Raw genomic sequence first — 27,227 nt, forward strand, 5'->3', positions numbered from 1 at the left:
TCTTCCAGTCCAGCGTTTCTCATGATGTACTCTGCATAGAAGTTAAATAAGCGGGGTGACAATATACAGCCTTGACGTACTCCTTTTCCTATTTGGAACCAGTCTGTTGTTCCATGTCCAGTTCTAACTGTTGCTTCCTGACCTGCATACAGATTTCTCAAGAGGCAGGTTAGGTGGTCTGGTATTCCCATCTCTTTCAGAATTTTCCACAGTTTCTTGTGATCCACACAGTCAAAGGCTTTGGCATAGTCAATAAAGGAGAAATAGATATTTTTCTGGAACTCTCTGGCTTTTTCCATGATCCAGTGGATTTATTCTTCCTTATCTCTTTAGTTGTTCACATTTTTCTATTTGTATGAAATTATATTAGCTATTTGATTAAAACAGGAAACATTTTTATATTTTTAAAAGTCACATATCTTCTTTTTCTGACAGTTTTGAGCATTTATTATGTTTTTGCAATAATAAGTATAATTTTTTAAAAATATGGTAGTATTTACACATAGGCTAGGTCGACGATTGCTTTTCAAACTACGCTCTTGTATATCACAAGCTTTATGATTCGCTATTTTCAGATTGAAGAGGTATTCAATCATTTATTTCAAAATGTTCTATCAGATTCTGTAATCTACTAAACTGATGTTTTATTCAACGTGGCAAAACAGGTGTATCTTCATTAGTGACAAAGAAATTGCAGTGAAAATTACAGAGCTTGTATTCTTTTACTGCTTCCCTTGACATAAATATTTTTAATGAAACACTTTCTTTAATTTCAACTCAAATGTTAAAGCAGATCATAAAATAAAAATATATTTGTTAAAGGTACCCATTTTCTGGATATTATTGCTCTTGGATTCTGCTAAAGAGACTGCTTATTTTATTAACTTCTGCTTTCTCTGTGTTGTTTTTTCACTTTTTTATTTTTGCTTTAGAATATGTTAAAGTATAGCTATGGTCCTGGATGAAGGTGCTTGCAGATGCCCAAAGAAGAGCCTTTTTTCAAAAGTGGGGAAGAAATTAATGGCTTTCACAACTATTTCTGTGATTGAGAAATATAATTGAGTGTCCGAAATGTGTTTGCCATTGTATACTTTATAAATATTATTTCATATCATTAATATGACATATAAGGAAGCTGAGGCTTAGAGAGATTTTTATTTTCTCAAAGCCATAAAGCTGGAAAAGGGAAGAGTTAGGATTTGAAAAATCTGCAGTTTAAACTGTTAATGTCAACTGTTAACTACCTCCCCCAGTGTATTAATTGGAGAAAAAAAAATCGACTTGTTAATCTTTGGTGAGGGGTAAGGTAGAAACTTCAGAGACCATCACTGCCAGTGTTTGGTATAGGTATAGCAACAAAACACTTAAGTGTTTATTATAACAAATTGTCTATATAGTTTTCTATAATCAAAAGAAACAAGCTAAAACACTTGTTACTTAAACAAGATGCAATATATTGTTTTTAGTAAGAACAGCCTGGTTAAACTAGAATATTATAATCATCTGTGACAAATACAGTGCCCTTGATGGAATCTTTAATTTAGTTTATTAATTTAGTTTGTTAAATTCTGGGGGCCAGACTTCTGTGAGCCAGATCTTGTACTAAAGTCGCTTTTTTAATGTTTTACCATCGTTAATTTCTAACTGCTACACTGCAGATGGTGACTGCAGCGATGAAATTAAAAGAAACTTGCTCCTTGGAAGAAAAGTTATGACCAACCTAGACAACATATTAAAAAGCAGGGACATTATTTTGTCAACAAAGTCCATCTAGTCAAAGCTATGGTTTTTCCAGTAGTGATGTATGGATGTGTAAGTTGAACTCTGAAGAAAGCGGAGCACTGAAAAATTGATGCTTTTGGACTGTGGGGTTGAAGACTCTTAAGAGTCCCTTGGACTATAAGGAGATCCAGCTGTTCCATCCTAAAGGAAATCAGTCCTGAATATTCATTGGAAGGACGGATGCTAAAACTGACACTCCAGTGCTTTGGCCACCTGATGCAAAGAACTGACTCATTTGAGAGTACCCTGATGTTGGGATAAGATTGAAGGCGGGAGGAGAAGGTGACGACAGTTGGATGGCATCACCGACTCAATGGACATGAATTTGAGTAAACTCTGGGAGTTGGTGATGGACAAGGAGGCCTGGCATGCTGCAGTTCATGGGGTCACAAGGAGTCAAACATGACTAAGCAACTGAACTGAACTGAACTGAACCTCCCTAGTATAGATCACACCATATCATCTCCCTGAGAACCATGATTACTCCAACATGCTGTTATGAAATTCCTACTTCTGCCTTTTTTTCTTAACATTTATTCTTCAACCAGAGATGATTTTGTCACTTTAAAACATTAAATTTCATAATGCCATTCCTTTGGTTCATAGTCCTATAACTACCCCTCAATTCTCCCAGAGTAAAAGTTACAACTCTTACTATGGTGTGCTGATTTATAAACGATCTGCCCTCAGTCTCTTTTTTTTCTGCCTTAACTTCATTTCATACCCCTGTCCTCTTAATTTGTGTACTATAATCACATTATATTCTTTTTTTGATCACATTACATTCTTTTTCATCCCTAGAATACAATAAATGTGTTATGTGTAAGAGTTCAGTACATAACTGCCATTTCCTTCTCCAGAATTATAAGCAATTTAAGTAGCCATGACAGAGAATATTAACCAATGCATACGAGCTAGGTTGCTTCAGTTGTGTCTGACTCTCTGTGACCCTATGGTCTGTAGCCTGCGAGGCTCCTCTGTCCACGGGGTTCTCCAGGCAAGAATACTGGAGTGGGTTGCATGCCCTCCTCCAGGGGATCCTCCCAACCCAGGGATCTAACCCTCTTATGTCTCCTTCATTGGCAGGCGAGTTCTTTACCACTAGCACCATCTGGGAAGCCCTACCCAAGGATAGTTTTGTCCAATTGTAGGAATACAGTATCTCTGGACTTGGACATTTTGGACAAATCTGCATTAAAATGTGTATTAAATATAAACATTTCACTTTATATGAACTATATATATATGTATACACACATATGTATATATACATATATACCATGTACATATACATACATATATATTTACATATATTTACAAATATATTTATTACAAATATATGTACAAATACTACAAATATATTTACATATACATTTACATATATTTATATATACATACATACATATATATACATACATATACATATATATATACAGACATACAGTGTATATATTTGTTTGTGTGTATAGGGCTGCCGTCTATGGGGTCGCACAGAGTCAGACACGACTGAAGTGATTTAGCAGCAGCAGCAGCAGCATATATATGTATATACATATATATATATATGTATATATATATATATATATATATATATATATACAGCCAGTTGACCAGGTTTAGCCTACAGGATGGACACAGTTGCCAACCCTTGACCTAAACTACTTGAGTTATGGTTCTACTAGCCTACTTTTCTCTGATTAATCTTCCTTTTAAACTGCCCTCCGCACTGTTCCAGAGATCTCTTTTAGCAACACAAATGTGGTCATGAAATCCCCCTGCATGACAAGTTCAGGAAGTTGAACAGGAGCTGTTCAAGCACTGCCTGTGTGAGAGGGTACAGATAATGTTCTCCAGCCACAGAGGGCAGGGAGAATAGTGCAGACAGAAAACAGCATGGCATGTGCAAAAACTGTCAGCTGCTACAGGTGCTGATGACATGTGGCATTGTGTTAGAGATGAGGTGGAGAAGCTGCCAGTGACATTGCTAGAAGAAATTTAAGCCATTTTAAGAAAATAGAATTTGTTTCCCACTGGTAAGTTACTGTTTAAGGATTTTAGGGGGAAAATACATGGTCAGTTCATTTCAAAAAAAAAAAAAAAGCATATACACACATGGATGGGCAAATACCTGTAAGTATTTGCAAGTATTACAAGTAAATACATATGTAAATATCTGCTAAAGAAGTACTGTCATGTGGTATGAACACAAGCATTGGAATTCAAGTTTAGAAGTCTACTTTTTGCTTCACATTTACCACGTATTTAAGATGGGAAATTTAGTCAGTTTAGCTTTGGCTTCTACAACTAATAAGAAGATAATTAAACTTGATGAGAGCTTTCTACAGTTCCTACCAATATCAGCATGTTGTTGATTTACAGTAGATTCATATTTATGATTTTATTATACATTTGTATATGTCATATTTTCATATTTTGGTTCCCCCAAAGAATATTTTTGTCGCTGTGGGACATTTTTCACCTACTCAATATAGCCAGTAGAACTGGAACCTAATTGTTATGTTATATGCTTCTAATACTGTTTTTTTAATCCTTTGCTCTATTTTAGCCTTGGATCAACTGTGCAGTTCTCTTGTGATGAAGATTATGTCCTACAGGGTGCTAAGAGCATCACCTGCCAACGGATAGCTGAAGTTTTTGCTGCTTGGAGTGATCACAGGCCTGTGTGTAAAGGTAACGAAGAGTCTTTAAAATAAAAAAGCTTTCTTAACATATTTTTGGAGAAGGCAATGGCACCCCACTCCAGTACTCTTGCTTGGAAAATCCCATGGATGGAGGAGCCTGGTGGGCTACAGTCCCTGGGGTCGCTAGGAGTGGGACATGACTGAGTGACTTCACTTTCACTTTTCACTTTCATGCAGTGAAGAAGGAAATGGCAACCTACTCCAGTGTTCTTGCCTGGAGAATCCCAGGGACGGGGGACCCTGGTGGGCTGCTGTCTCTGGGGTCGCACAGAGTCGGACACGACTGAAGCAACTTAGCAGCAGCAGCAACATATTTTAATAGTGTGAATTCATTCCATTGAATATAAATTTCAGTTGAAACTGAATTGTAATGCAGGAAACATTTAGCTCATATATTTGACAATATTATTGAAAATATGTAATAGGCAAACCACTGTGTCAAATCCCAAGCAGTTTGCAGTCTAATAATCATATGGTAACAAATTGGAACATTAAAATATGTATTACAGGCAGTGATAACTCTTTTTACCTTTTTTAAAATTATAACTCACCTTGTATAGGCATTAATGTAGATATGGAATTTTAGACAATAATTGCACCTCCATTTGTATGCTTTGCCATTTTAATTGCTTAAATGTACAGTAGTCATGATGTCAGTGGCAGTGGAGGTAGAACACTTGTTCTATAATTAGTTAATTTAAACTAAGACAAATCAATGAGTTCTCTGGCTTTTCATATTACCAGTAACTGCAGATAAGATTTACTTATACTGCCTTTTTAAGAAATATTTTCATATAAATTAAATGAAGCCCTTTTATTCTAAACTTTATTTAGCTACATTTGAAAATGAACACCTGATTCTGGCTTACTGGTGCTCTTGTTGCTTGTTTGTTGCTGTTGTAATTTTTAATAATGGCAACTCTGCATATTGCAGTGTCTTAGTACTCAAAGTTCCATTAGTACTTCCTCTCCCTGAGGGAACATTTTCAGTCAGTTGCCCCACCCTCTAGAGTCCTCTCAGACAGATTCTGGTGAATAGAGAAAAGATAGATTTGAGAGCTATTGTAAGAGGAAAAAGACAAAGTATTTGACAACTAGCTGGATATGGAAGGAGAAAGTGATAAGAAGTTGTTAAAGATGATGAGACTATGAGACTAAAGTGTATGAGAGTAAAAAACAATTCATGCTCTTAGTAAGTATAAAAAAACTGAATAGTGAAATTATATAGGCAGTTTCATCATAGGCTTAATTTTTTAGGCACTTACTATGCATCAGGCACTGTGCTAACCACTGCATATACTCTGACTCATTTAAATCCTCTAAACAAACCAATGGAGTAAGCATTATTATCTCCATTTTAGAAATGAGTGTTGTGAGACACAGAGATATCCAGTCACTCTCCCAAGCTCAAATGTTTAGAAAATGACAAAGTCTTTAAGAATGATGTCATAGTTTGTGGAGAGAAGTCCAATTTCAGATCACTAGAGAGGGAATAGAAAATAGTAAAGTGGAAGCAAATAGTTATATTCTACTCCCTTGGCAATGATAACCCGAAGTAAGAAGAAGAGAGAGCCTAGATTTTTCTTGGGTTCAAGTAATTTTATTTATTTGTTTATTCCTTACCTTTCTCATTACCAAAGGCTTACAAAATTCCATATAGTGAAATAACATTAAAAATATTATTTCAGAGATAATGAAATAGTATTTAATTATTATTATTGAATAATAATGTGAAACAGAGATAATGAGAAAATAAGATAAAATATGATCCTAAGGGAAGTTACATAATCCTAAACAAAAGCTTATTTGTACAAGTTGGTAAAAAACATTAAAAAAAATTATTGAAATATAGTTGATTTACAATGCTGTGTTAGTTTAAGGTGTACAGTAAAGTGATTCAGATATACATATAAATATTTATTATTTTTTACATTGTCTTTCATTATACAGTGTTACAAGTTATTGAGTATAATCCCTGTTCTATACAGTAGGTCATTGTTGGTTATCTATTTTATATACAGTAGTATATATATCTTAATCTCAACTGCTAATTTATCTTTCTCCCCAGACCCATTTTGGTAACTATATTTGTTTCCTTTCCATCTGTGAGTCTATTGCTGTTTTCTAAATAACTTAATCTGTATCTGTTTTTTAGATTCCACATTTAAATGTGGAATACAGTGTTTGTCTTTGTCTGATTTTCTTAACTTAGTAAGATGATCTCTAGGTTCATCTATGTTGCTGCAAATGACATTATTTCATTCTTTTTTATGGTTGAGCCATATTCCATTGTATGTATGTATCATATTTCTTTATCCTTTCATCTGTCAGTAGACACTTAGGTTGCTTCCATGTCCTGACTATTGTAAATAGTCTTGTTATGAGCTTTGGGATGTATGTTCAAATTCTGTTTTTCTCCAGATAGATGCCCAGAACTAGGATTTTAGGATCATATGGCAACTCTGTTTTTTTTCCTTTGAAGGAAGTGCCCTACTGTTCTCCATAGTGGCTGTGGCAACTTACATTCTCCCCAACAGTGTAGTGGGGGTTCTTTTCTCCACACTCTCTCCAGCATTTACTATTTATAGACTTTTGATGATGGCTGTTCTGACTGGTATGAGGTAATACATTATTGAAGTTTTGACTTGAATTTCTCTAATAATTAGTGATGTTGGGCATTTTTCATGTGCCTGCTGGTCATCTGTATCTCTTCTTTGGTGAAATGTCTTTTTAGATCTTCTGCCCATGTTTTGGTTGGGTTGTTTGTCTTTTTGATATTGAGCTATATGAACTGTTTGCATATTTTGGATATTAATCTGTTGCTGGTTGCATTGTTTGCAGATGTTTTCTCCCATGTATAGGTTGTCTTTTTTTTTTATGTTTTCCTTTGTTGTGCAAAAGCTTTTAAGTTTTAAGAAAAAAAATTAAGAATGGTTTACACGTTAAATATGACAGCTGTTAAAGAAATATAAAAAATGTAAAGTTTACATGAAAGCCACTGTCTATGAAATATAACAATAACATCACAAAATCAAAGTTATTCCTGGCTTTGAGATATGAAATATTTTGCTTTGCTTTTTATAAAGTGGACACTGAGTAAATAAATATTGTGGTAATTACTCTCACCAATGTCCTGACAATGAAAGAACAGTAAGCTGTTTAAAGTTGATTTCTTATGATATTCTCCACTCAAGATATAGTTATAAGGGACAAAAGTGAAAATTGAGGATTCAAGGTAGTGGTGTCCACATATCCAGTTTTACATAAATTGGATGTGTGCATTTCTTTTATGGAAAGAAAGAATGGGAAAATAGAGGACAGATTAAAGAAAAAGATTAATGGAGGAACAAAGTCTCACATAGAAACAGAAATTATAGCCAGATCATGTGATTTAGGGTTTACCTAGAGTAAGATTGATACTGTAAACCATCTTTTTCATTCAAGACTCTCACTTCAATAAAAATAATGATTCATATTTATTATGATGGTAAATTGCTCAAAGGCAAAACTAGTATTATATTAGTTTGTTATTTTTTATAAACCCTGTAGTAGAAAGAAAAGTTCTGTATTGACTTAAATCTCAAGAAATGTTTCTTTAATATTAATGTATGCATATTTTCTTTGGTTCTAAGATACATGATTGATATATTTATATGTATGTAAATATACATGCACAAACATCTGTGTGTGTATATATATAGAGAGAGAGAAAGAGAAAGAGAGAGAGATACATATATATTTTCACTCAATAGTCATCAGTCATTAGTTGGAAGGTATAATATTTGTATGTTCAAAATTCATTTATTATTATCATTTCATCTTAATATTACATTTCCTACAGATATTAATCATTTATACACAACTTTACTCATTGCATGCAGGGCACATGTGTGTATGGTTTATGGAAAAAGAAATTTGCTGGTAGAAGTTACTGGCTGTAGTGTTGAAACAGTAATGGAGGAAACATGGTGAAATAGTAATTAAAGTTTTAAAATGACTATTCACTGTGAGTCTGACTGAAGAACAGTTTTCAAGTCTCATGGGTGCTTGGAGAGAATAAATATGCTTTTTTCCAGATAGCAGCATCAATAACAGTATCAGTGCACTGCACCTTTGAGAAGTCATTAATATAGCTGCTGTCCATGTATTGCATGGTTGAGCAATCGAGAAATTGTGCTTTTAAGGGGACTTAAACTCACACAACAGCAAATTATGAATCAAAAGAAAAAGAACAATTCAAAAATTAATGTTAATAGATTTTATACAACCTCAGACAATAATTTTTATTCCCTAAATGGAATATGTATATAAGATATTTGACAATTTACTGTTATGGAAATAATTTTCCTTTGTTGGAAATGCAATAGATAACCAAAAGCTAGAGCTTATGCAAATAAGATTTATGTGGTGAATGAAACGTATATAGAAAATTTATTTTAGACTTTCATGTTGTTCAAAGAAACATTTGAGAATTGGCAATGTTACCTGGGAAACATTTAAGAGAGTTAATCTTGATAGATTGGGGAAAACTTTTTTGACTAATTTTCAGTCAATATTTATTTGGCTTGCCCCAAATAATGATTTTATTTTTCTCTTAAGGCACAATGGTGTGGGCCATTCTTGATAATAATGGAAGAGGTGATTAAGACAAGATTAGAAAAGAAAGCCAAAAGTGGGGGAGGGAAAATATTTTAAAAAGTAGAGTAAAAACCAAGGAGTCACCTTTTAATTTCTTTATTCAATCACTCATCCAGTTATTTGTTTATTCACTTATTAACATACTGATTAATTTATTTTGGATTCCACAAGCATTAATGAATGTAGGTATGTAGCTATATAGAAGGTAGGTATGTCATATTAAACAGTACATGAGATACAAGGTATGTAAATTTTTTTAATTATTTTGTATTGATTTGCAAGGTATAAATACCTCATAGATATACCTACAAGAACCTTGTAGGTATAATACATAGTAGACTGTTTTGTGTACAAGAGAGGTAAAATCCTCTGCAAAATTCAGATGAGAGGAGGATTATTTCCATATTTGGAGATGGTCAGTCATTGAAAACAAGGAAACACCATAAGGACAGACCATGTGATTATTTTCTATTTCAACATATAGTTTCACCCCCTGACCTCTAAGAAGAAGAGAGGGGCTGAAGATTAATCAGTCACGTATAGCCAGTGATTTAATTAATCATGTATATGTAATGAAGCCTCCATAAAAGCGCAAAAGGACAGGGTCCAGAGAACTTCTAAGTTGGTGAACACTTGGAGATTTGAGGAGAGTAATATACTTGGAGATGATATGAATGTTTCAAACACCATTCCCAAGCCTTGCCTTGTGCATTTATTTTGTCTAGCCATTCCTGAGTTACTTCTTTTCATAATAAATTAGTAATCTAGTAAGTAAAATATTTCTCTGAGTTCTGTGAGCTGCTCTAGCAAATTAATCAAACCCCAAAATAGGATGATCTTGGGAATCTCTGACTTACAGCCAGTCAATTAGAAGTATAGGTAATAAACATGGTCTGGTGATTGGTATCTGAACTCCAAGAAGAAGGCTGTGGGAATCTCTAGTTTGTAGCTGATTGGTAGTAGTGTAGGTAACAACAAGGCTTGAGAATAGCATCTGAAGTGGAGGGGTGGTGGGGAGTTGGGGACAGTATTCTAGATTGAATATTAACCTGTGGAATCTGATACTATCTCCAAGATAGTGTCAGAATTGTGTTGACTTGTAATGCACCTGACTGGTGTTTCCATGCCTTGCATTGTGGGGGAAGCTCCATCCCCAAGACACAGTGTAATTGGGTCTGTGAATCTAATTTATTTAGTCACTCCTTACCTGAAGTATTGGCTCAGATGGTAAAGTGTCTGCCTACAATACTGGAGACCTGGGTTCAATCCCTGGGTCCGGAAGATCCCCTGGAGAAGGAAATGGCAACCCACTCTAGTACTCTTGCTCCCCCATGGATGGAGGAGCCTGGTGGGCTACAGTCCATGGGGTCACAAAGAGTCGGACAGGACTGAGTGACTTCACTTTCACTTTATCTGAAGTATCTCTGAAAGTACCATTAAACCTCCACTACCACTGTCACTGTTCCATAATTCCATTACCACATCTATCTCACGGCTTTTAATTTCGACTACAATTTATCATACATATTGCTGGCATTCTAATCCCTTCCTAAACTTACTTTTGTTATACATGAAGAATGTTCAAAGGCTACATGTTATTTCTTAACTTCATACTGTAAACCAGTGAAATGAAATAATCAAGAATATGAATTCAGGTAACACACTATGCCAGTTTAAATCCCTGACCTTCTACTTAAGTAATCTGCCTTCTTTATAATTACCAGATTTATTGTCTATAAAAGGAGCATTATAGTATATCAGTGTCTACTTCATTGGGAGTTGAGAATTTGTATGAGCATAAACTGAGGTAAACTATATGAAAACATTTAGTGCATGGGCTGAATGAAATGCAAGCCTCAAATGATAGGGGTACTGATAGTTGTCCCCTTCATGGATCACAGCCTTGTCATGGCAAAAGGGCCTGCATAACTCAGTGAAGCCATGCAGCGCTGTCCATGATGGACAGGTCATAGTGAAGAGTTCTAACAGAATTTGGTCCAGTGGAGGATGAAATGGCAATGCACTTCAGTACTCTTGACTGAGGAACTGCATGAATAAGATGAAAAGGCAAAAGATATAACACTGGAAGATGAGCCCCCTGTCCCAGATCAGAAGATGTCCACTATGCTACTGATGAAAAACGGAGGGCAGTTACTAATAGCTCTAGAAATGATGAAGTGGCTACGCCAAAGCAGAAATGGTCCTCAGTTTTGGATGTGTCTGATGCCATGAAGAACAATATTGCATAGAGACCTAGAATGTTAGATCCATGAGTCAAGGTGAATCGGACGAGGTCAAGCAGATAACAAGATTAAATATTGACATCTTAGGAATCAGTAAACTAAAATGGACAGGAATGGGTGAATTTAATTCAGATGATCATTTATCTACGTGGAAGTGATAAATAAATTTAAGCGACTAGATCTGATAGACAGAGTGCCTGATGAACTATGGATGGAGGTTCATGACATTGTACAGGAGACAGGGATCAGGACCATCCCCATGGAAAAGAAATGCAAAAAAGCAAAATGGCTGTCTGAGGAGGCCTTACAAATAGCTGTGAAAAGAAGAGAAGTGAAAAGCAAAAGAGAAAAGGAATGATAGAAGCATCTGAATACAGAGTTCAAAAGAATAGCAAGGAGAGATAAGAAAGCCTTCCTCAGTGATCAATGCAAAGAAATAAAGGAAAACAACAGAATGGGAAAGACTAGAGATCTCTTCAAGAAAACAAAGATGGGCTCAATAAAGGACAGAAATAGACCTAACAGAGTCCATTAGAACTAAAGTCCATAAAGGACCTAACAGAAGTAGAAGATATTAAGAAGAGGTGGCAAGAATACACAGAAGAACTGTACAAAAGAGAGCTTCATAACTCAAGTAATTACGATGGTGTGAACACTTACCTAGAGCTGGACATCCTGGAATTTGAAGTCAGGTGGGCCTTAGAAAGCATCACTAAGAACAAAGCTAGTGGAGGTGATGGAATTCCAGTTGAGCTATTTCAAATCCTGAAAGATGATGCTGTGAAAGTGCTGCACTCCATATGCCAGCAAATTTGGAAAACTCAGCAGTGGCCACAGGACTGGAAAAGGTCAGTTTTCATTCCAATCCCAAAGAAAAGCAATGCCAAAGAATGCTCAAACTACCACACAATTGCACTCATCTCACATGCTAGTAAATTAATGCTCAAAATTCTGCAAGACAGGCTTCAGCAATATGTGAACTATGAAATTCCAGATGTTCAAGCTGGTTTTAGCAAAGGCAGAGGAACCAGAGATAAAATGGCAAACATCCACTGGATAATGGAAAAAGCAAGAGAGTTCCAGAAAAACATCTATTTCTGCTTTATTGGCTATGCCAAAACCTTTGACTGGGTAGATCACAATAAACTGTGGAAAATTCTGAAAAAGATAGGAATACCAGACCACCTGACCTGCTTCTTGAGAAATCTGTATGCAGGTCAGGAAGCAACAGTTAGAACGGACATGGAACAGCAGACTGGTTCCAAACAGGAAAAGGAGTACGTCAAGGCTGTATACTGTCACCCTGCTTATTTAACTTATATGCAGAGTACATCATGAGAAACGCTGGGCTAGAAGAAGCACAAGCTGGAATCAAGATTGCCAGGGGAAATAATCACCTCAGATATGCAGATGACACCACCCTTATGGCAGAAAGTGAAGAGGAGCTAAAGAGCCTCTTGATGAAAGTGAAAGTGGAGAGTGAAAAAGCTGGCTTAAAACTCAACATTCAGAAAACTAAGATCATAGCATCTGGTCCCATCACTTCGTGGGAAATAGATGGGGAAACCGTGGAAACAATGTCATACTTTACATTTTTGGGCTCCAAAATCACTGCAGATGGTGATTGCAGCCATGAAATTAAAAAACACTTGTTCCTTGGAAGGAAAGTTATGACCACCAAAGATAGCATATTGAAAAGCAGAGATATTACTTTGCCAACAAAGGTCTGTCTAGTCAAGGCTATGGTTTTTCCTGTGGTCATGTATGGATTTGAGAGTTGGACTGTGAAGAAGGCTGAGTGCCGAAGAATTGATGCTTTTGAACTGTGGAGAAGACTCTTGAGAGTCCCATGGACTGCAAGGAGATCCATCCAGTCCATCCTAAAGGTGACAAGTCCTGGGTGTTCATTGGAAAGAGTGATGTTGAAGCTGAAACTCCAGTACTTTGGCCACCTCATGTGAAGAGTTGACTCATTGGAACAGACCCTGATGCTGAGAGGGATTGGGCATAGGAGGAGAAGGGGATGACAGAAGATGAGATGGCTGGATGGCATCACCAACTTGGTGCACCTGAGTTTGAGTGAACTCTGTGAGATTTTGATGGACAGGGAGGCCTGGCGTGCTGTGATTCATGGGGTTGCAAATAGTCAGACACAACTGAGCAACTAAACTGAACGGAACTGTGGGCAAGAATTGTTTAGAAGAAATTGAGTAGCACTCATAGTCAACAAAAGAATCTGAAAAGCAACACTTGGCTGTAACCTCGAAAACAACAGATTGACCTCCATTTGTTTTGAAGGAAAATCTGTCAACATCACAGTAATCCAAGTCTTTGTTCCAGCCACTGATATCAATGAAGGTGAAGTTGAATGGTTCTGTGAAGACCTATAACACCCTCAACAATACAAAAAAAAAAAAAAGAAGAAGCCCTTTTCATCTAAAGGGATTAGAATGCAAAATTTCCTGATCCAGGGTTTGAACCCATGTCTCTTGCATCTTCTTCACTGACAGGCAGATTCTTTACCAATGACACCACCAGAGAAGCCCCTGAAAAGTCAAGAGATACCTGGAATAATAGGCAAGTTTGGCCTTGGAGTACAGAGCAGGGCAAAGGCTAACAGAGTTTTGTGAAGAGAACATGCTTGTCATAGCAAATACAATTTTCCAACAACACAAGAGATGAATCTTCACATGGACATCACCAGGTAGTAAATACTGAAATCATATTGCTTATGCTCTATGCAGCTGAAGATGGAGTTCTATAGAGTCAGCAAACAACAAGACCTGAAGGTGACTGTGGCTCAGATTATGAGCTCCTTACTGTAAAATTCAGTCTTAAATTGAAGCAAGTAGGGAAAACCACTAGACCATTCAGGTATAACTTAAATCAATTCCCTTATGATTATGCAGTGGAGGTTCTGAATAGATTCAAGGGATTAAATCTGGTGGAGAGAGACCTGAAGAACTATGCACAGGTTTTTAACAATGTATAGGAGGCAGTGACCAAAACCATCCCAGAGGAAAAGAAAAGCAAGAAGAAAAAGTGGTTGTCTGAGGAGGCTTTACAAATAGCTAGGGAAAAAAGACAAGCAAAAGGCAAAGGAGAAAAGAAAAGATATACCCAACAGAATGCAGAGTTCAGAGAATAGCAAGAAGAAATGAGAAGGGCTTCTTAAATGAATAATACAAAGAAATAGAGGAAAGCAATAGAATGGGAAAGACTAGCAATCTCTTCAAGAAAACTGGAGATACCAAGGGAAAATTTCTTGCAAGTTTGGGTGTGATAAAGGAGGGGAACATTAATGACCAAACAGAAGAAGAAGAGATTTAGAAGAGGTGAAAAGAATACACAAGAGAACTATACAAAAAAGGTCTTAGTGACCTGGATAACCACAATGGTGTGGTCGCTTCCCTAGAGCCAGACATCCTGCAGTATGAAGGGAAGTGGGCCCTGGGAAACATTACTACCAACAAAGCTAGTGTAGGTGATGGAATTCCAGCTGAGCTATTTAAAATCCTAAAAAAATGATGCTAATAAAGAGCTGCACTCAATATGTCAGCAAATTTGGGAAACTCAACAGTGGCCATAGGACTGGAAAAGGTCAATTTCCATTCCAGTCCCAAGAAGGAGGATACCAAAGAATGTTCTAACTACCATACAGTTATACTCATTTCATGTGCTAGGAAGATTATGCTTAAAATCCTTCAAGATAGGCTTTAGTAGTACGTGAATTAAGAACATCCAGATGTACAAGCTGGGTTTCAATGAGGTAGAGGAACCAGTGATTTAACTGCCAACATTTGTTCTATAATACAGATAACAAGAAAATTTCAGAAAACAACCGTCTACTATCTGCTTCATTGATTACCCTGAATCCTTTAGCTGTGTGGATCACAACAAACTGAGGAATATTCTCAAAGTGATGGGAGTACCAGACACCTTACCTGCCTCATGAGAAATCTGTACAGGTCAAGAAGCAACAGTTAGTACCAAACATGAACAATGGACTGGTTCAAAATTAGGAAAGGAGCATGACAAGGCTGTTATACTCTTATTCTTTATTAAGTTCTGTGCAGAAGACATCACCCAAGATGTTGGACTGGAGGAATGACAAGCTGAAATCAAATTTCCCAAGAGAAATGTCAGCAACCTCAAATATGCAGATGATAGCACTCTAATGGCATAAAGTGAAGAGGAACTGAAGAGCTGCTTGATGAGAGTGAAAGAGGAGAGTGAAAATCTGGCTTGAGATTCAATATTCAAAAAACGAAGATTATGGCATCTAGTCCCATCACTTCATGGCAGGTAGATGGGGAAAAGTGGAAATGGTGACAAATTTTATTTTCTTGAGCTCCCAGATCACTGTGGATGGTGACTGCAGCCATTAAATTAAAAGACATTTGCTCCTTGGAAGAAAAGCTATGACAAACCTAGACAGTATATTAACAAGCAGACACCTCACTGCCAACAAAGGTCTGTATAAGTCAAAGCTATGGTTTTTCCAGTAGTCATGTACGGATGTGAGTTTGGACCATAAAGAAGGCTGAGTGCCAAAGAATTGATGCTTTTGAACTGTGGCATTGAAGACTATTTGAGAGTCCCTTGGACAGCAAAGAGATAAAGCCAGTCCATCCTAAAAGAAATCAACCATAAATATTCATTGGAAGGTCTGATGCTGAAACTCTAATATATTGGCTACCTGATGGGAAGAGGCAAATCATTGGAAAAGACCCTGATGCTGGGAAAGATTGAAGGCAAAAAGAGGAGGGGATGGTGCAGGATCAGATGATTAGATAGCATCACTGACTCAATGGACATTAATTTGAGCAGACTCTGAGAGAGAGTGGAGGACAGAGAAGCCTGGCAAGGCTTCTGTCCAAGGGGTTGCAGAGTTGGCTGTAAAGAATCTGCCTGCAATGAAGGAGACCCGGGTTTGATTCCTGGGTTGAGAAGATCCCTGGGTTTGATTCCTGGGTCAGGAGTGGCAACCCACTGAAGTATTCTTGTCTGGGGAATCCCATGGGCAGAGGAGCCTGGCAGGCTATAGCCCATGGTGTCACAATACTTGGACATGACTTAGTGACTAAAACCACCAAACCAATTGTTTCTTTAATGCTTACCAAAGGTGTATATCTGCCTCTCAATAATGAACAGATTCACTGCTCTAATTTTTGTATATGTCTGACTTCCTAGATGAAAGGAAGTTCCTGTTAACTATATCTGCCTAGTTTTCAGTCTTATTCATCTTTCATCTCCTGAAAGGTTCTTTTCCATTTCATTTATCTTTTATCCTCACCTCTTTAACAGTACTTCACATTTACTGTCTTTACCACACAATTTAACATTTATTTATTTTTTAATATAAATTTATTTATTTTAATTGGAGACTAATATTCTTTTTGATAGTGGTTTCTGATCATTTCATTGACAGTAGACTTACTCCTTCAACCAAAAACCACTTCAGAAAGAACAAAATGATCAACACTTCTAAAGTGCTTGAATTTTTAATAGATCTATTTTGTCTGTTGTCATGAAAAGTTTCTAATGCTGTCTGTTTATATGCTGCCTTTATTAAATAGAAGAATCATAATAATTTCCTTCATACACAAAATAAAAATTAGTATACAGTTTATATGATAGATAGTTGCTGGCCAAACCTTGGAGCTATGACCCTCATTAATCAATATTTATTAAGGTATGATTCTTATAGTTGGCGGGGTCCAGCCCCGGTGGATCCAGGGTGATTTGAAGGTGGGGACAGAGTCAGTGTCCTTGGAAAAATACATATTTAATTACAGATATATAGAGAGATTAGAAACGGATAGTGTAGTAGGAAAATTAGTGGAGAAAAAGAGGCTGAATAACTTGGTTTACATGGAATAGCATCCATGCTCTAGATGGGAATTCAGCCAGAAAAACGGGGAGCAAGAAAGAAACAACATGGGGGAATCAGTCTTTCCGGAAACTGATCCAAGTTCTTTATTTTGGGGTTTGCTTATATACCTTTTGTTACACATAGGGATGAATACAGAGTCACGCGGGGGTCAGCAGTCCTGACCTTTATCAAAATCAGGTGCTTCACATAAAAAGGTCTTAGGGATTTTATATCATCTACTGGCCATGAGACCTGCTGACATTTTATGATCCTTTCTTTCTGATAACCAAAAAACATTTCTTCCAAGGGTGTTTTTTCTTAAACCAGGCACCATCCTCCAAATAAAGTTACATTCCTATAGGGTGAGGGTGTAGTGAGTTACAATCAAGAAAGGAATTTATTTAACCCAAGGTTAACATGATTAATCTTAAAGGTTAATACTTATTTCTCCTATATGCTTAAAGGTTAATACTTATTTCTCCTATATGCTAGTTATATTCATTATAAGGGTAGGGAACATGGAGATTTAGCAGTAAACATCAACCCAACAAATGAAAATCCTTTCACCAATGTTCCCCTTAAGATCTATTTAGTCTTAAGATAGTGATAAAGTTACATTTTTACATAGCAAGGACACAGTGATTTATAACAAAGTACAGTGATCTATTTCTGCTTTATTGACTATGACAAAGCCTTTGACTGTGTGGATCACAATCAACTGTGGAAAATTCTGAAAGAGATGGGAATACCAGACCACCTAACCTGCCTCTTGAGAAATCTGTATGCAGGTCAGGAAGCAACAGTCAGAACTGGACATGGAACAACAGACTGGTTCCAAATAGGAAAAGGAGTACGTCAAGGCTGTATACTGTCACCCTGCGTATTTAACTTCTATGCAGAGTACATCATGAGAAACGCTGGACTGGAAGAAACACAAGCTGGAATCAAGATTGCCAGGAGAAATATCAATCACCTCAGATATGCAGATGACACCACCCTTATGGCAGAAAGTGAAGAGGAGCTAAAAAGCCTCTTGATGAAAGTGAAAGAGGAGAGTGAAAAAGTTGGCTTAAAGCTCAACATTCAGAAAATGAAGATCATGGCATCCAGTCCCATCACTTCATCGGAAATAGATGGGGAAACAGTAGAAACAGTGTCAGACTTTATTTTTTTGGGCTTCAAAATCACTGCAGATGGTGACTGCAGCCATGAAATTAAAAGACGTTTACTCCTTGGAAGAAAAGTTATGACCAACCTAGATAGCATATTCAAAAGCAGAGACATTACTTTGCTGACTAAGGTCCGTCTAGTCAAGGTTATGGTTTTTCCTGTGGTCATGTATGGATGTGAGAGTTGGACTGTGAAGAAGGCTAAGTGCCAAAGAATTGATGCTTTTGAACTGTAGTGTTGGAGAAGACTCTTGAGAGTCCCTTGGACTGCAAGGAGATCCAACTAGTCCATTCTGAAGGAGATCAATCCTGGGATTTCTTTGGAAGGAATGATGCTGAAGCTGAAACTCCAGTACTTTGGCCACCTCATGTGAAGAGTTGACTCATTGGAAAAGACTGTGATGCTGGGAGGGATTGGGGGCAGGAGGAGAAAGGGATGACTGAGGATGGCTGGATGGTATCATGGACTCAATGGACATGAGTCTGAGTGAACTCTGGGAGATGGTGATGAACAGGAAGGCCTGGCGTGCTGCGATTCATGGGGTTGCAAAGAGTTGGACACGACTGAGCGACTGAACTGAACTGAACTGAACAGTGATCTATTACAAAAGAGAAAATTCATTAACTCAAAAAGTCTAGTATTGCTAACCTTAAAAACTATTATATTTCCTTTTCTATATTCCAAATAAATTGATTAATATATTCCCAGGTGCCTAAGGATATGGAGGCCTGGTGGCAATCACTAACTCAACAATTAAAAAAGCCCTATGCTAATTAAGACTTTCAAAATACTCCAAAACTCTCTGTGACGTTTATGGTTGAGAGGTAGTAAACAGTCATGTGCCTAGTGGCAGGAGTATGGATAATCCTGTCACAGAAGCTAGTCTGTCAGCAGAGAGGTTTGATCTGAGACACCCTTGTCACACCCAGGGCAGGGAATTAGCAGCAATTATTGGCACAACAAATGAAAAACCCTTCACCAATATAATTCCTAACCAACCCACTATACTGACAATTTCCCCAAAGAATTTGCCTTTAGTAAGTCTAAAACATCTCATGCCTCTCAGGTTGGGAGGCTGTAAACAATCACATGTGGCTAGAAGAACCTATACAGGCGGGCTAGATAACCTTCAGAGGAGTCCGTAAGCTGAAACACTCTTGTCACGCCCAGGAATTTTTATTGCCTTGGAGCTGCACGTTTACTCCTTCTTCAAGAGAAACGGTTATGGGGGAGAGCTCCCCGTAAAGTCAGAGGTGTAGGTGAGAGCATAAAACAGACTCTGGTTTTGGGGTTAGATGCTCGGGAACAGGGGGTTTCCTGAGGCTTGATCATGCCTTTGCATATGCCAAGCCTCCTCCCTCATGACCTTTGCCATGGGCGGAGTTCCTCACGCTGGCCCCCCGGCATATAGTTTTCAAAATTCTTTTACAGATTTTACAAGTTCCTACTCATATATTATTTTTTTCACAATGTTTAGCATAGTGACCATTATGCCCATATTTTGTACACATGATAGTTGCTAAATAACCATTTCGAATAAATATTGTGGGAAGATTTAATTACTTATAATAAACAATTTAAAAAGATAGTAGTGTGCTGATTGTGACAAGAGAAGTTTGCCCTGGTAGAAGACTTCCTATTATGCAAAGGCAATTAGAAAGTTTTGCCCAAGAGCAAACCAGAAAGAGCCTGCTGAAATTTATCAACCAGAAACATATATAGCAGGTGTTTTTCTTTGGTTGTTTTTGATGCCTTCTTAGTTTCATGGAATGATGTTACAGATGAGATGATGCATAATGAGGATGATATTAGCAATTAATAGAGTGACATATGGTGAAGAAGATAGACAGAAGGCTTAAATATGGATATTTAGAATGCATTCATTTGTCTTGATGGCCATCTTTTCTATAAACAGTACTTTGAAATTTATTATATAATTTTGGTAAGCAAATACATTTTACTGACCTCTAATAGTGAGCATATTTGAATGATAAAATGGTATTTCATGTTACTTGATGGAGATGGATAGTGAGGCATTTATGTGTTATCATTTAAAATTTAAAACTACTTAAACAATTAGAAAGTTTGCATTTCTGTGGTGCCCTACTAACGACTGTCAGAAATTCATTTCATATATCTTGCTTTTCTCAAACATTATTAGAAAAAAATTGCAAATAGCAAATAAATGATTTCACTTAGGTGTAAGGGGCTTCCCTGGTGGCTTGGTGGGCAAAGAATCTACCTGTAAAGCAGGAGACTCATCTTCGATCCCTGGGTCAAGAAGAATCTCTGGAGGAGGAAATGGCAACCCCCTCCAGTATTCTTGCCGGGAAAATCCCATGGGCAGAGGAGCCTGGCAGGCTACAGTCCATGGGGTTGTAAAAAATTAGACACAGCTGAGCATGAGCACAGACAGGCATATAGGGGGAATATCTTCACAGATATATGTGACAACCTTCTGTTTCCAACTTACCATTTCCTGGCAGTATGACCTTACTTATTCTGTTTAACCTTTCTTGAAATTAAGTTTGCTGTCTTATAAATTGATGAAGGAGTATGTACAAGGTGATTACTATGCATTTTTTCCAGTTGTAAATGCTAAATAATTTTAAGTACAATTACTGCTTTACCAGAAGTTAGAGTGTGTTAAAGTTATTTTTAGTTCAACATTTTCCTTAGTTTACACTGATATCTATGAAAAATCTGTAAACTGACTAGCTTATTTAAAATAATTTTTATTTTTCACAAGTTCTGGAGGCAGATAAGTCTAAGATCATATCTAGTCTGGGCCAGCTTCTTTACTGCAACCTTCAAACTATAACCTCATGTAGTAGAAGGGGTGAGGGATTTCTTTGGGTCTCTTTTATAAGGGCACTAATCTCATTCATGAAGGTGCACCCCCATCACCTAGTCAACCCCTCCATCAAACATATTAACTCCTAATACCATCACATTAGGAGTTAAGATTCAACCATAAATTTTTGTGGGAGTGGGGAAAAAATAATTCAGTGTATATTTTTGTTGTTGTTCAGTTGTTAAGTCATGTCCAACTCTTTCTGATCCATAGACTGCAGCACACCAGACTTCCCTATCCTTCACTATCTCTTGGAGTTTGCTCAAACCCATGTCCATTGATACAGTGATGTCATCCAACCATCTCCTCCTCTGTTGCCCCCTTTCATTCCCAGCATCAGAGTCTTTTCCAATGAGTGGACTCTTCTCATCAGGTAGACAAAATATTGAAGCTTCTATTTCAGCATCAGTCCTTCCAATGTGTATTCAGGGCTGATTTACTGTAGGATTGACTGGTTTGGACTCTTTGTTCTCCAAGGGACTCTCAAGAGTTTTCTCCAGCACCACAATTCAGAAGCATCAGGTGCTCAGCCTTCTTTATGGTCCAACACTCACATTCATACATGACTACTGTAAAAACCATAGCTTTGACTATACAGACATTTGTCAGCAAAGTGATGTCTCTGCTTTTTAATATGCTGTCTAGGTTTGTCACGGAGAAGGCAATGGCACCCCACTCCAGTACTCTTGCCTGGTAAATCCCATGGATGAAGGAGCCTGGTGGGCTGCTGTCCATGGAGTTTCTAAGAGTCGGACATGACTGAGCGACTTCCCTTTCACTTTTTCACTTTCATGCATTGGAGAAGGAAATGGAACCCACTCCAGTGTTCTTTCCTTGAGAATCCCAGGGATGGGGGAGCCTGGTGGGCTGCCGTCTATGGGGTCACACAGAGTCAGACACGACTGAAGTGATTTAGCAGCAGCAGCAGCAGCAGGTTTGTCACAGCTTTTCTTTCAAGGAGCAAGTGCCTTTTAATTTCATGGCTGCACAGTAACCCTCTGCAGTGATTTTGAAGCCCAAGAAAATAAAATTTATCACTGTTTCTACTTTTTACCCATCTATTTGCCATGAAGTGATAGGACTGGATGCCATGATCTTTGTTTTTTCAATGTTGAGTTTTAAGCCAGCTGTTTCACTCTGTTCTTTCACCTTTATCAAGAGGCTCTTTCAATTCATCTTCCCTTTCTACCATTAGAGTGGTATTATCTGCATATGTGAGGTTGTTTATATTTTTCATGGCACTCTTGATTCCAGCTTGTGATTCATCCATCCCAGCATCTTGCATGATGTACTTTGCATGTAGGGTTTCCCTGGTATCTCAGCTTGTAAAGAATCCACATGCAATACAGGAGACCCCTGTTCAATTCCTGGGTCAGGAAGATCCCCTTGAGAAGGGATAGGCTTATCCACTCCACTATTCTTGGGATTCCCTGGTGGCTCAGATGGTAAAGAATTTGCCTGCAAACCTGGGTTTGATACCTGGATTGGGAAGATTCCCCTGGAGGAGGGCATGGCAACCCACTCCAGTATTCTTGTCTGGAGAATCCCTGTGGATAGAGGAGCTTAGCAGGGTACAGTCCATGTGGTCACAAAGAGTCAGATGTGACTGAGCGACGAACCACAGCACAACAGCACTCTGCATATATGTTAAACAAGCAGTGAAAATATACAGCCTTGTCATACTCCTTTCTTAATTTTGAACCAGTCCATATGTTGCCTTTGGAAGCCCAGTGTTTGTCTCAGTTCCTGGCACACAGCAGGCAGTAAAGATGATGCTGATGATACTGCTAATTATCAATAATTATTAATTATTGGTAAGCTGTTGCTAACAAAATAGTATTGTACTCAATTAAACTATATTTTGGATAACAGTTCAAAAATAGACAAATGCTGCTTTTATTATTTTGGGGGGCTTCAAAATCACTGCAGATGGTGATTGCAGCCATGAAATTAAAAGATGCTTACTCCTTGGAAGAAAAGTTATGACCACCCTAGATAGCATATTCAAAAGCAGAAACATTACTTTGCCAACAAAGGTCTGTCTAGTCAAGGCTATGATTTTTCCAGTAGTCATGTATGGATGTGAGAGTTGGACTGTGAAGAAAGCTGAACACTGAAGAATTGATGCTTTTGAACTGTGGTGTTGGAGAAAACTCTTGAGAGTCCCTTGGACTGCAAGGGGATCCAACCAGTCCATCCTAAATGAGATCAGTCCTGGATGCTCATTGGAAGGACTGATGCTAAAGCCGAAACTCCAATACTTTGGCCACCTCATGCGAAGAGTTGACTCATTGGAAAAGACCTTGATGTTGGGAGGGATTTGGGGGCAGGAGGAGAAAGGGACGGCAGGGGATGAGATGGCTGGATGGCATCACTGACTCGATGGACATGAGTCTGAGTGAACTCCGGGAGTTGGTAATGGACAGGGAGGCCTGGCGTCCTGTGATTCATGGGGTCGCAAAGAGTCAGACGTGACTGATCGACTGAACTGAACTAAAACTGTGGTTATTAATCATCAAACTGTTTCAAAGTAATTTACATTCTATGGATATTTTATACCCCACTCGCTATTAAAAGTGTAACTTTGAAAAAAAAAATTGCATTAAGTTTAGAGACTGTTTGTGTTCATAGACTTTCTTACTGCTAAATAAATATACCCCAATGATGGGCTTCCTTGGTAGCTTAGCAGTAAAAAATCCACTTCCCTATTCAGGAGACATGAGTTCAGTCCCTGAGTCAGGAAGATACCCTGGAGTAGGAAATGACAACCCCCTGCGATATCCTTGCCTGGAAAATCTCATGGACAGAGGAGCCTGGCAGGCTACAGTCCATGGAGCTACAAAGAATTGGACAAGACTTAGCAACTAAACAATAGCAATACTCCAATGATACCTTGCTTTTAAACAATATACCTTTAGAAAATAAAGTTGAATAAATGTGATTCTTGATGCTTCTATATGTTAGAAATTAAAATTTTGTGTTTTTAAATGGGAAATAAAAATTTAATCCTTAAGCTTAACCAACTGTTCTAAGAGTGAAAATAAATAGGAAACAACCCTTGAGGCATCTCTGACCATGGGTTCTTTACCATTGGCACCACCTGGGAGGCTCCCCTAATTTTTATCAGATATAATATTAAAGACCTAGGAATTTGATAATGTAGAGTGTGTTGTGACTAAAGCACATGTAACTCAGGAAATAAAAATAATAACCAAATGAATACTGGATGTTTCAGCTGAAACAAACAACAAAGGAAAAACACTTGAAATGTGTTAGCTTTATGCAATGATGAACAAATGGAAACTAACTAAATCAGAATAAAGAATTCAAAATCTGTAGGAGAAACTGTCCATTTGAAAGGCAATTTCAAAGAAATTCTAAATTGATGTGGCTTGTTTGTTTGCAGTAAATCTGTGAGATCCCTCAAAATTCCTGTATAATGTACAAGGCCTAATTTTCTGTGTTTGTTGAGAGGATGTGCTATTAGCACAAAGCACTTGGAATATATTTGATGACTTAATAGTCTTCCCACTAATTCTGATCACATAAAAAGATGGGAAAAGTAAAGGTAGTGGAGTGAGGACTCTCAACTTCTCCATAGTGTAAACTCACTTTTGCTTTAAAATAGTAATAGAGGAACTCCTAGGCAGAAGTGTTTATAGATAAGATAATCACACGATCTTTAGAATGTCTGATACTTTGTATATGCACTCAAAATGAATAATTTTAACTTGCAAAGTGAACAATACAATGTAAAATGAAAAAAAAATTGCAAACATGGGAAAGACATATACACCAAAATAAATGAAAAGCATAGGCAAAACACACAAACATGATTGGTGAAAAAGGAAAAAAAAAATTTATTTAAAATTTTTAAAAATCATGATTTTTACTCTAAGTATGAACATTCTGAATTTATCACATTGTGACAGACTTTTCCTTTTATTAAAGTATAAATTGTGTTCTGCTGCTTAATGGGGTTTATGATACTTTTGTGGATGTAGATGCATTAGTATCAGCATCTCCAACAACTAGCACACGGCAGCTATGCTCACAAATACTTGAATGAATGAATGTTTTATTTCCAGCTATGCTAGACACAATGTAGGAAGCACAGAATAGATCTGAACAAATCATGCCCTTGAGGAATTTATAGTCTCACTGAAAATGAATTACATTCAAAACAAAACAACCAGAGAACACCCCTAAAGCAACAGAGACAAGGATGCTCAGACATATTTAACTCATATAAATTTAAAACAAAGGAAAGAAAGAAGATAGAAATGATAATATTAACTTTGGGGAAATAAATTCTATTGACCATGAAAATATCACTTTTCACTTTAAGTATTACTAAATATTCCTTTATTTTGGAAATTAGTCATTTGTTTAACAGCACTGATATTTGAATGCTATTAGGTAAAGTGAGAAAGATGAAGTCATCTTTCCCTCAAGAATATCAGTGGTCTACTTTATTGGAAAAACATAACAGAAATGTATATATCACAGTACATCTCAGTAAGAGACACTGCAGTTAAATGAATATAGGGCTTTTCATTCAAGAAGATTGAGAAGATCCCCTGAAGGAGGAAATGACAACCCATTCCAGTACTCTTGCCTGAAAAATCCCATGGACAGAGGAGCATGGCAGACTACAATCCATGGGGTTGCAAAAGAGTCAGACACGATTTAGTGACTAAAACAGTAACAAAGAAAACTAAAGAAAAGGCATCATGTTCAAATGGTTCACTTCTTCCTCCTCCTCTCATTTTTTTTTTCCACCTGTGAAGTGAGATTATCTGAGGAGAGCAAGAAATCTAGCAATTATTTGATGAACTAGGAGGGAACTAAAGGTGAAATTGATAGGAATACAGAGTAAGAGAATTCGCCAAGCAGTCCACTTCTGAGATACAGGATTATATCCTGAGGGTTTCATTTAGCCCAGTGGTCTTCATGAACCCAGGCAACACATTACAATCACCTGGAGGGCTTTTAAAATAAAAACATCATGCCTGAGTCCAAAACCACACCAATTAAATTGAAGTCTCTGAAGGATAATTCAGTTAATACATCTCCTCTGAGATAAATTGGTCAATTTAACTGTATTGAGAGTTCAAAAAAGAATTTGAAATTATATTCTCTTTTCTTAAGGGGTCTCTCCCTTATTCCCAAGGAGGGAATGTACTCACTGGCAGGCTGGTTGGAACATTTACTTACACATGTATCATATTCCTGTTTGACAGAAAAACAAAGTAGAAATTTGTTGCATTCAGGTCACTGAGCTCAAATAGCAGCTCACCACTTTCTTTTCTTCCTGGACTTATCCAGATATGGAAAGCAACATACATTTGCATACTAAGTGTCAAAGATGGACTCATTTTCATACTTATCATGTACTTCCAGCTGGAAATGGCACTGATTTACTTTTGAGATATGTGTTTCTTGGGAAGAAATGAAATGGGGTCACAAATGAATGATGTACACATTCGCACTCCCAGTCTCCCTTTTGGCTATCTTCAGTTTCTATATTTAAAGAAACAAGACAAGGCAAATGTGGGTTTGCAGTATGGAAATAATTTTGAGAAGAAAATTAAAATAACTAAATATGATTTTTATGAAACATTAATTCTTAAAGTCTGTCAAAATTCACATTTCAACATATGCATTATTTTTGCATCTTCTTTCCTTGCTGTCTGTTATAATCCAGTTTATGCACCATTTACTTTTCCAGATTATCATTTTAATTATTATATTTAAAAAAGAAATACTTCGAATTTCACATTTATGTTATACAACTAAGGTCAATATTTAAGACTAACTTTTTGCTGAGTGCAATTTCACTGGAAAAATTACTTTCTTAGTTCTGGAGTATAAAGGAGACATCTTAGATGAGTTCATATGTTCCTCATGTTTTAAAATGAGGTTCTGAACATATTTAATATTAATAATTAAATTCATGCTCA

At 37.1% G+C, this 27,227-nt stretch overlaps 1 protein-coding gene across 3 annotated transcripts in view; it reads left to right on the plus strand.

Annotated features, from left to right (window-relative positions):
* LOC120878903 (CUB and sushi domain-containing protein 3-like) overlaps window positions 1-27,227 on the plus strand; it is a 1,427,768-nt gene that overhangs the window by 625,785 nt on the left and 774,756 nt on the right. For all 3 annotated transcript variants that reach the window (XM_040261811.1, XM_040261812.1, XM_040261813.1), the window contains one exon: window positions 4,349-4,473. In XM_040261811.1, coding sequence (XP_040117745.1) covers window positions 4,349-4,473 — 125 coding nt within the window. The remainder of the gene's footprint in view (window positions 1-4,348; window positions 4,474-27,227) is intronic.

Source organism: Oryx dammah, unplaced genomic scaffold (genome assembly GCF_014754425.2).
Source record: "Oryx dammah isolate SB20612 unplaced genomic scaffold, SCBI_Odam_1.1 HiC_scaffold_19, whole genome shotgun sequence".
Classification (NCBI taxonomy): Eukaryota; Metazoa; Chordata; class Mammalia; order Artiodactyla; family Bovidae; genus Oryx; species Oryx dammah.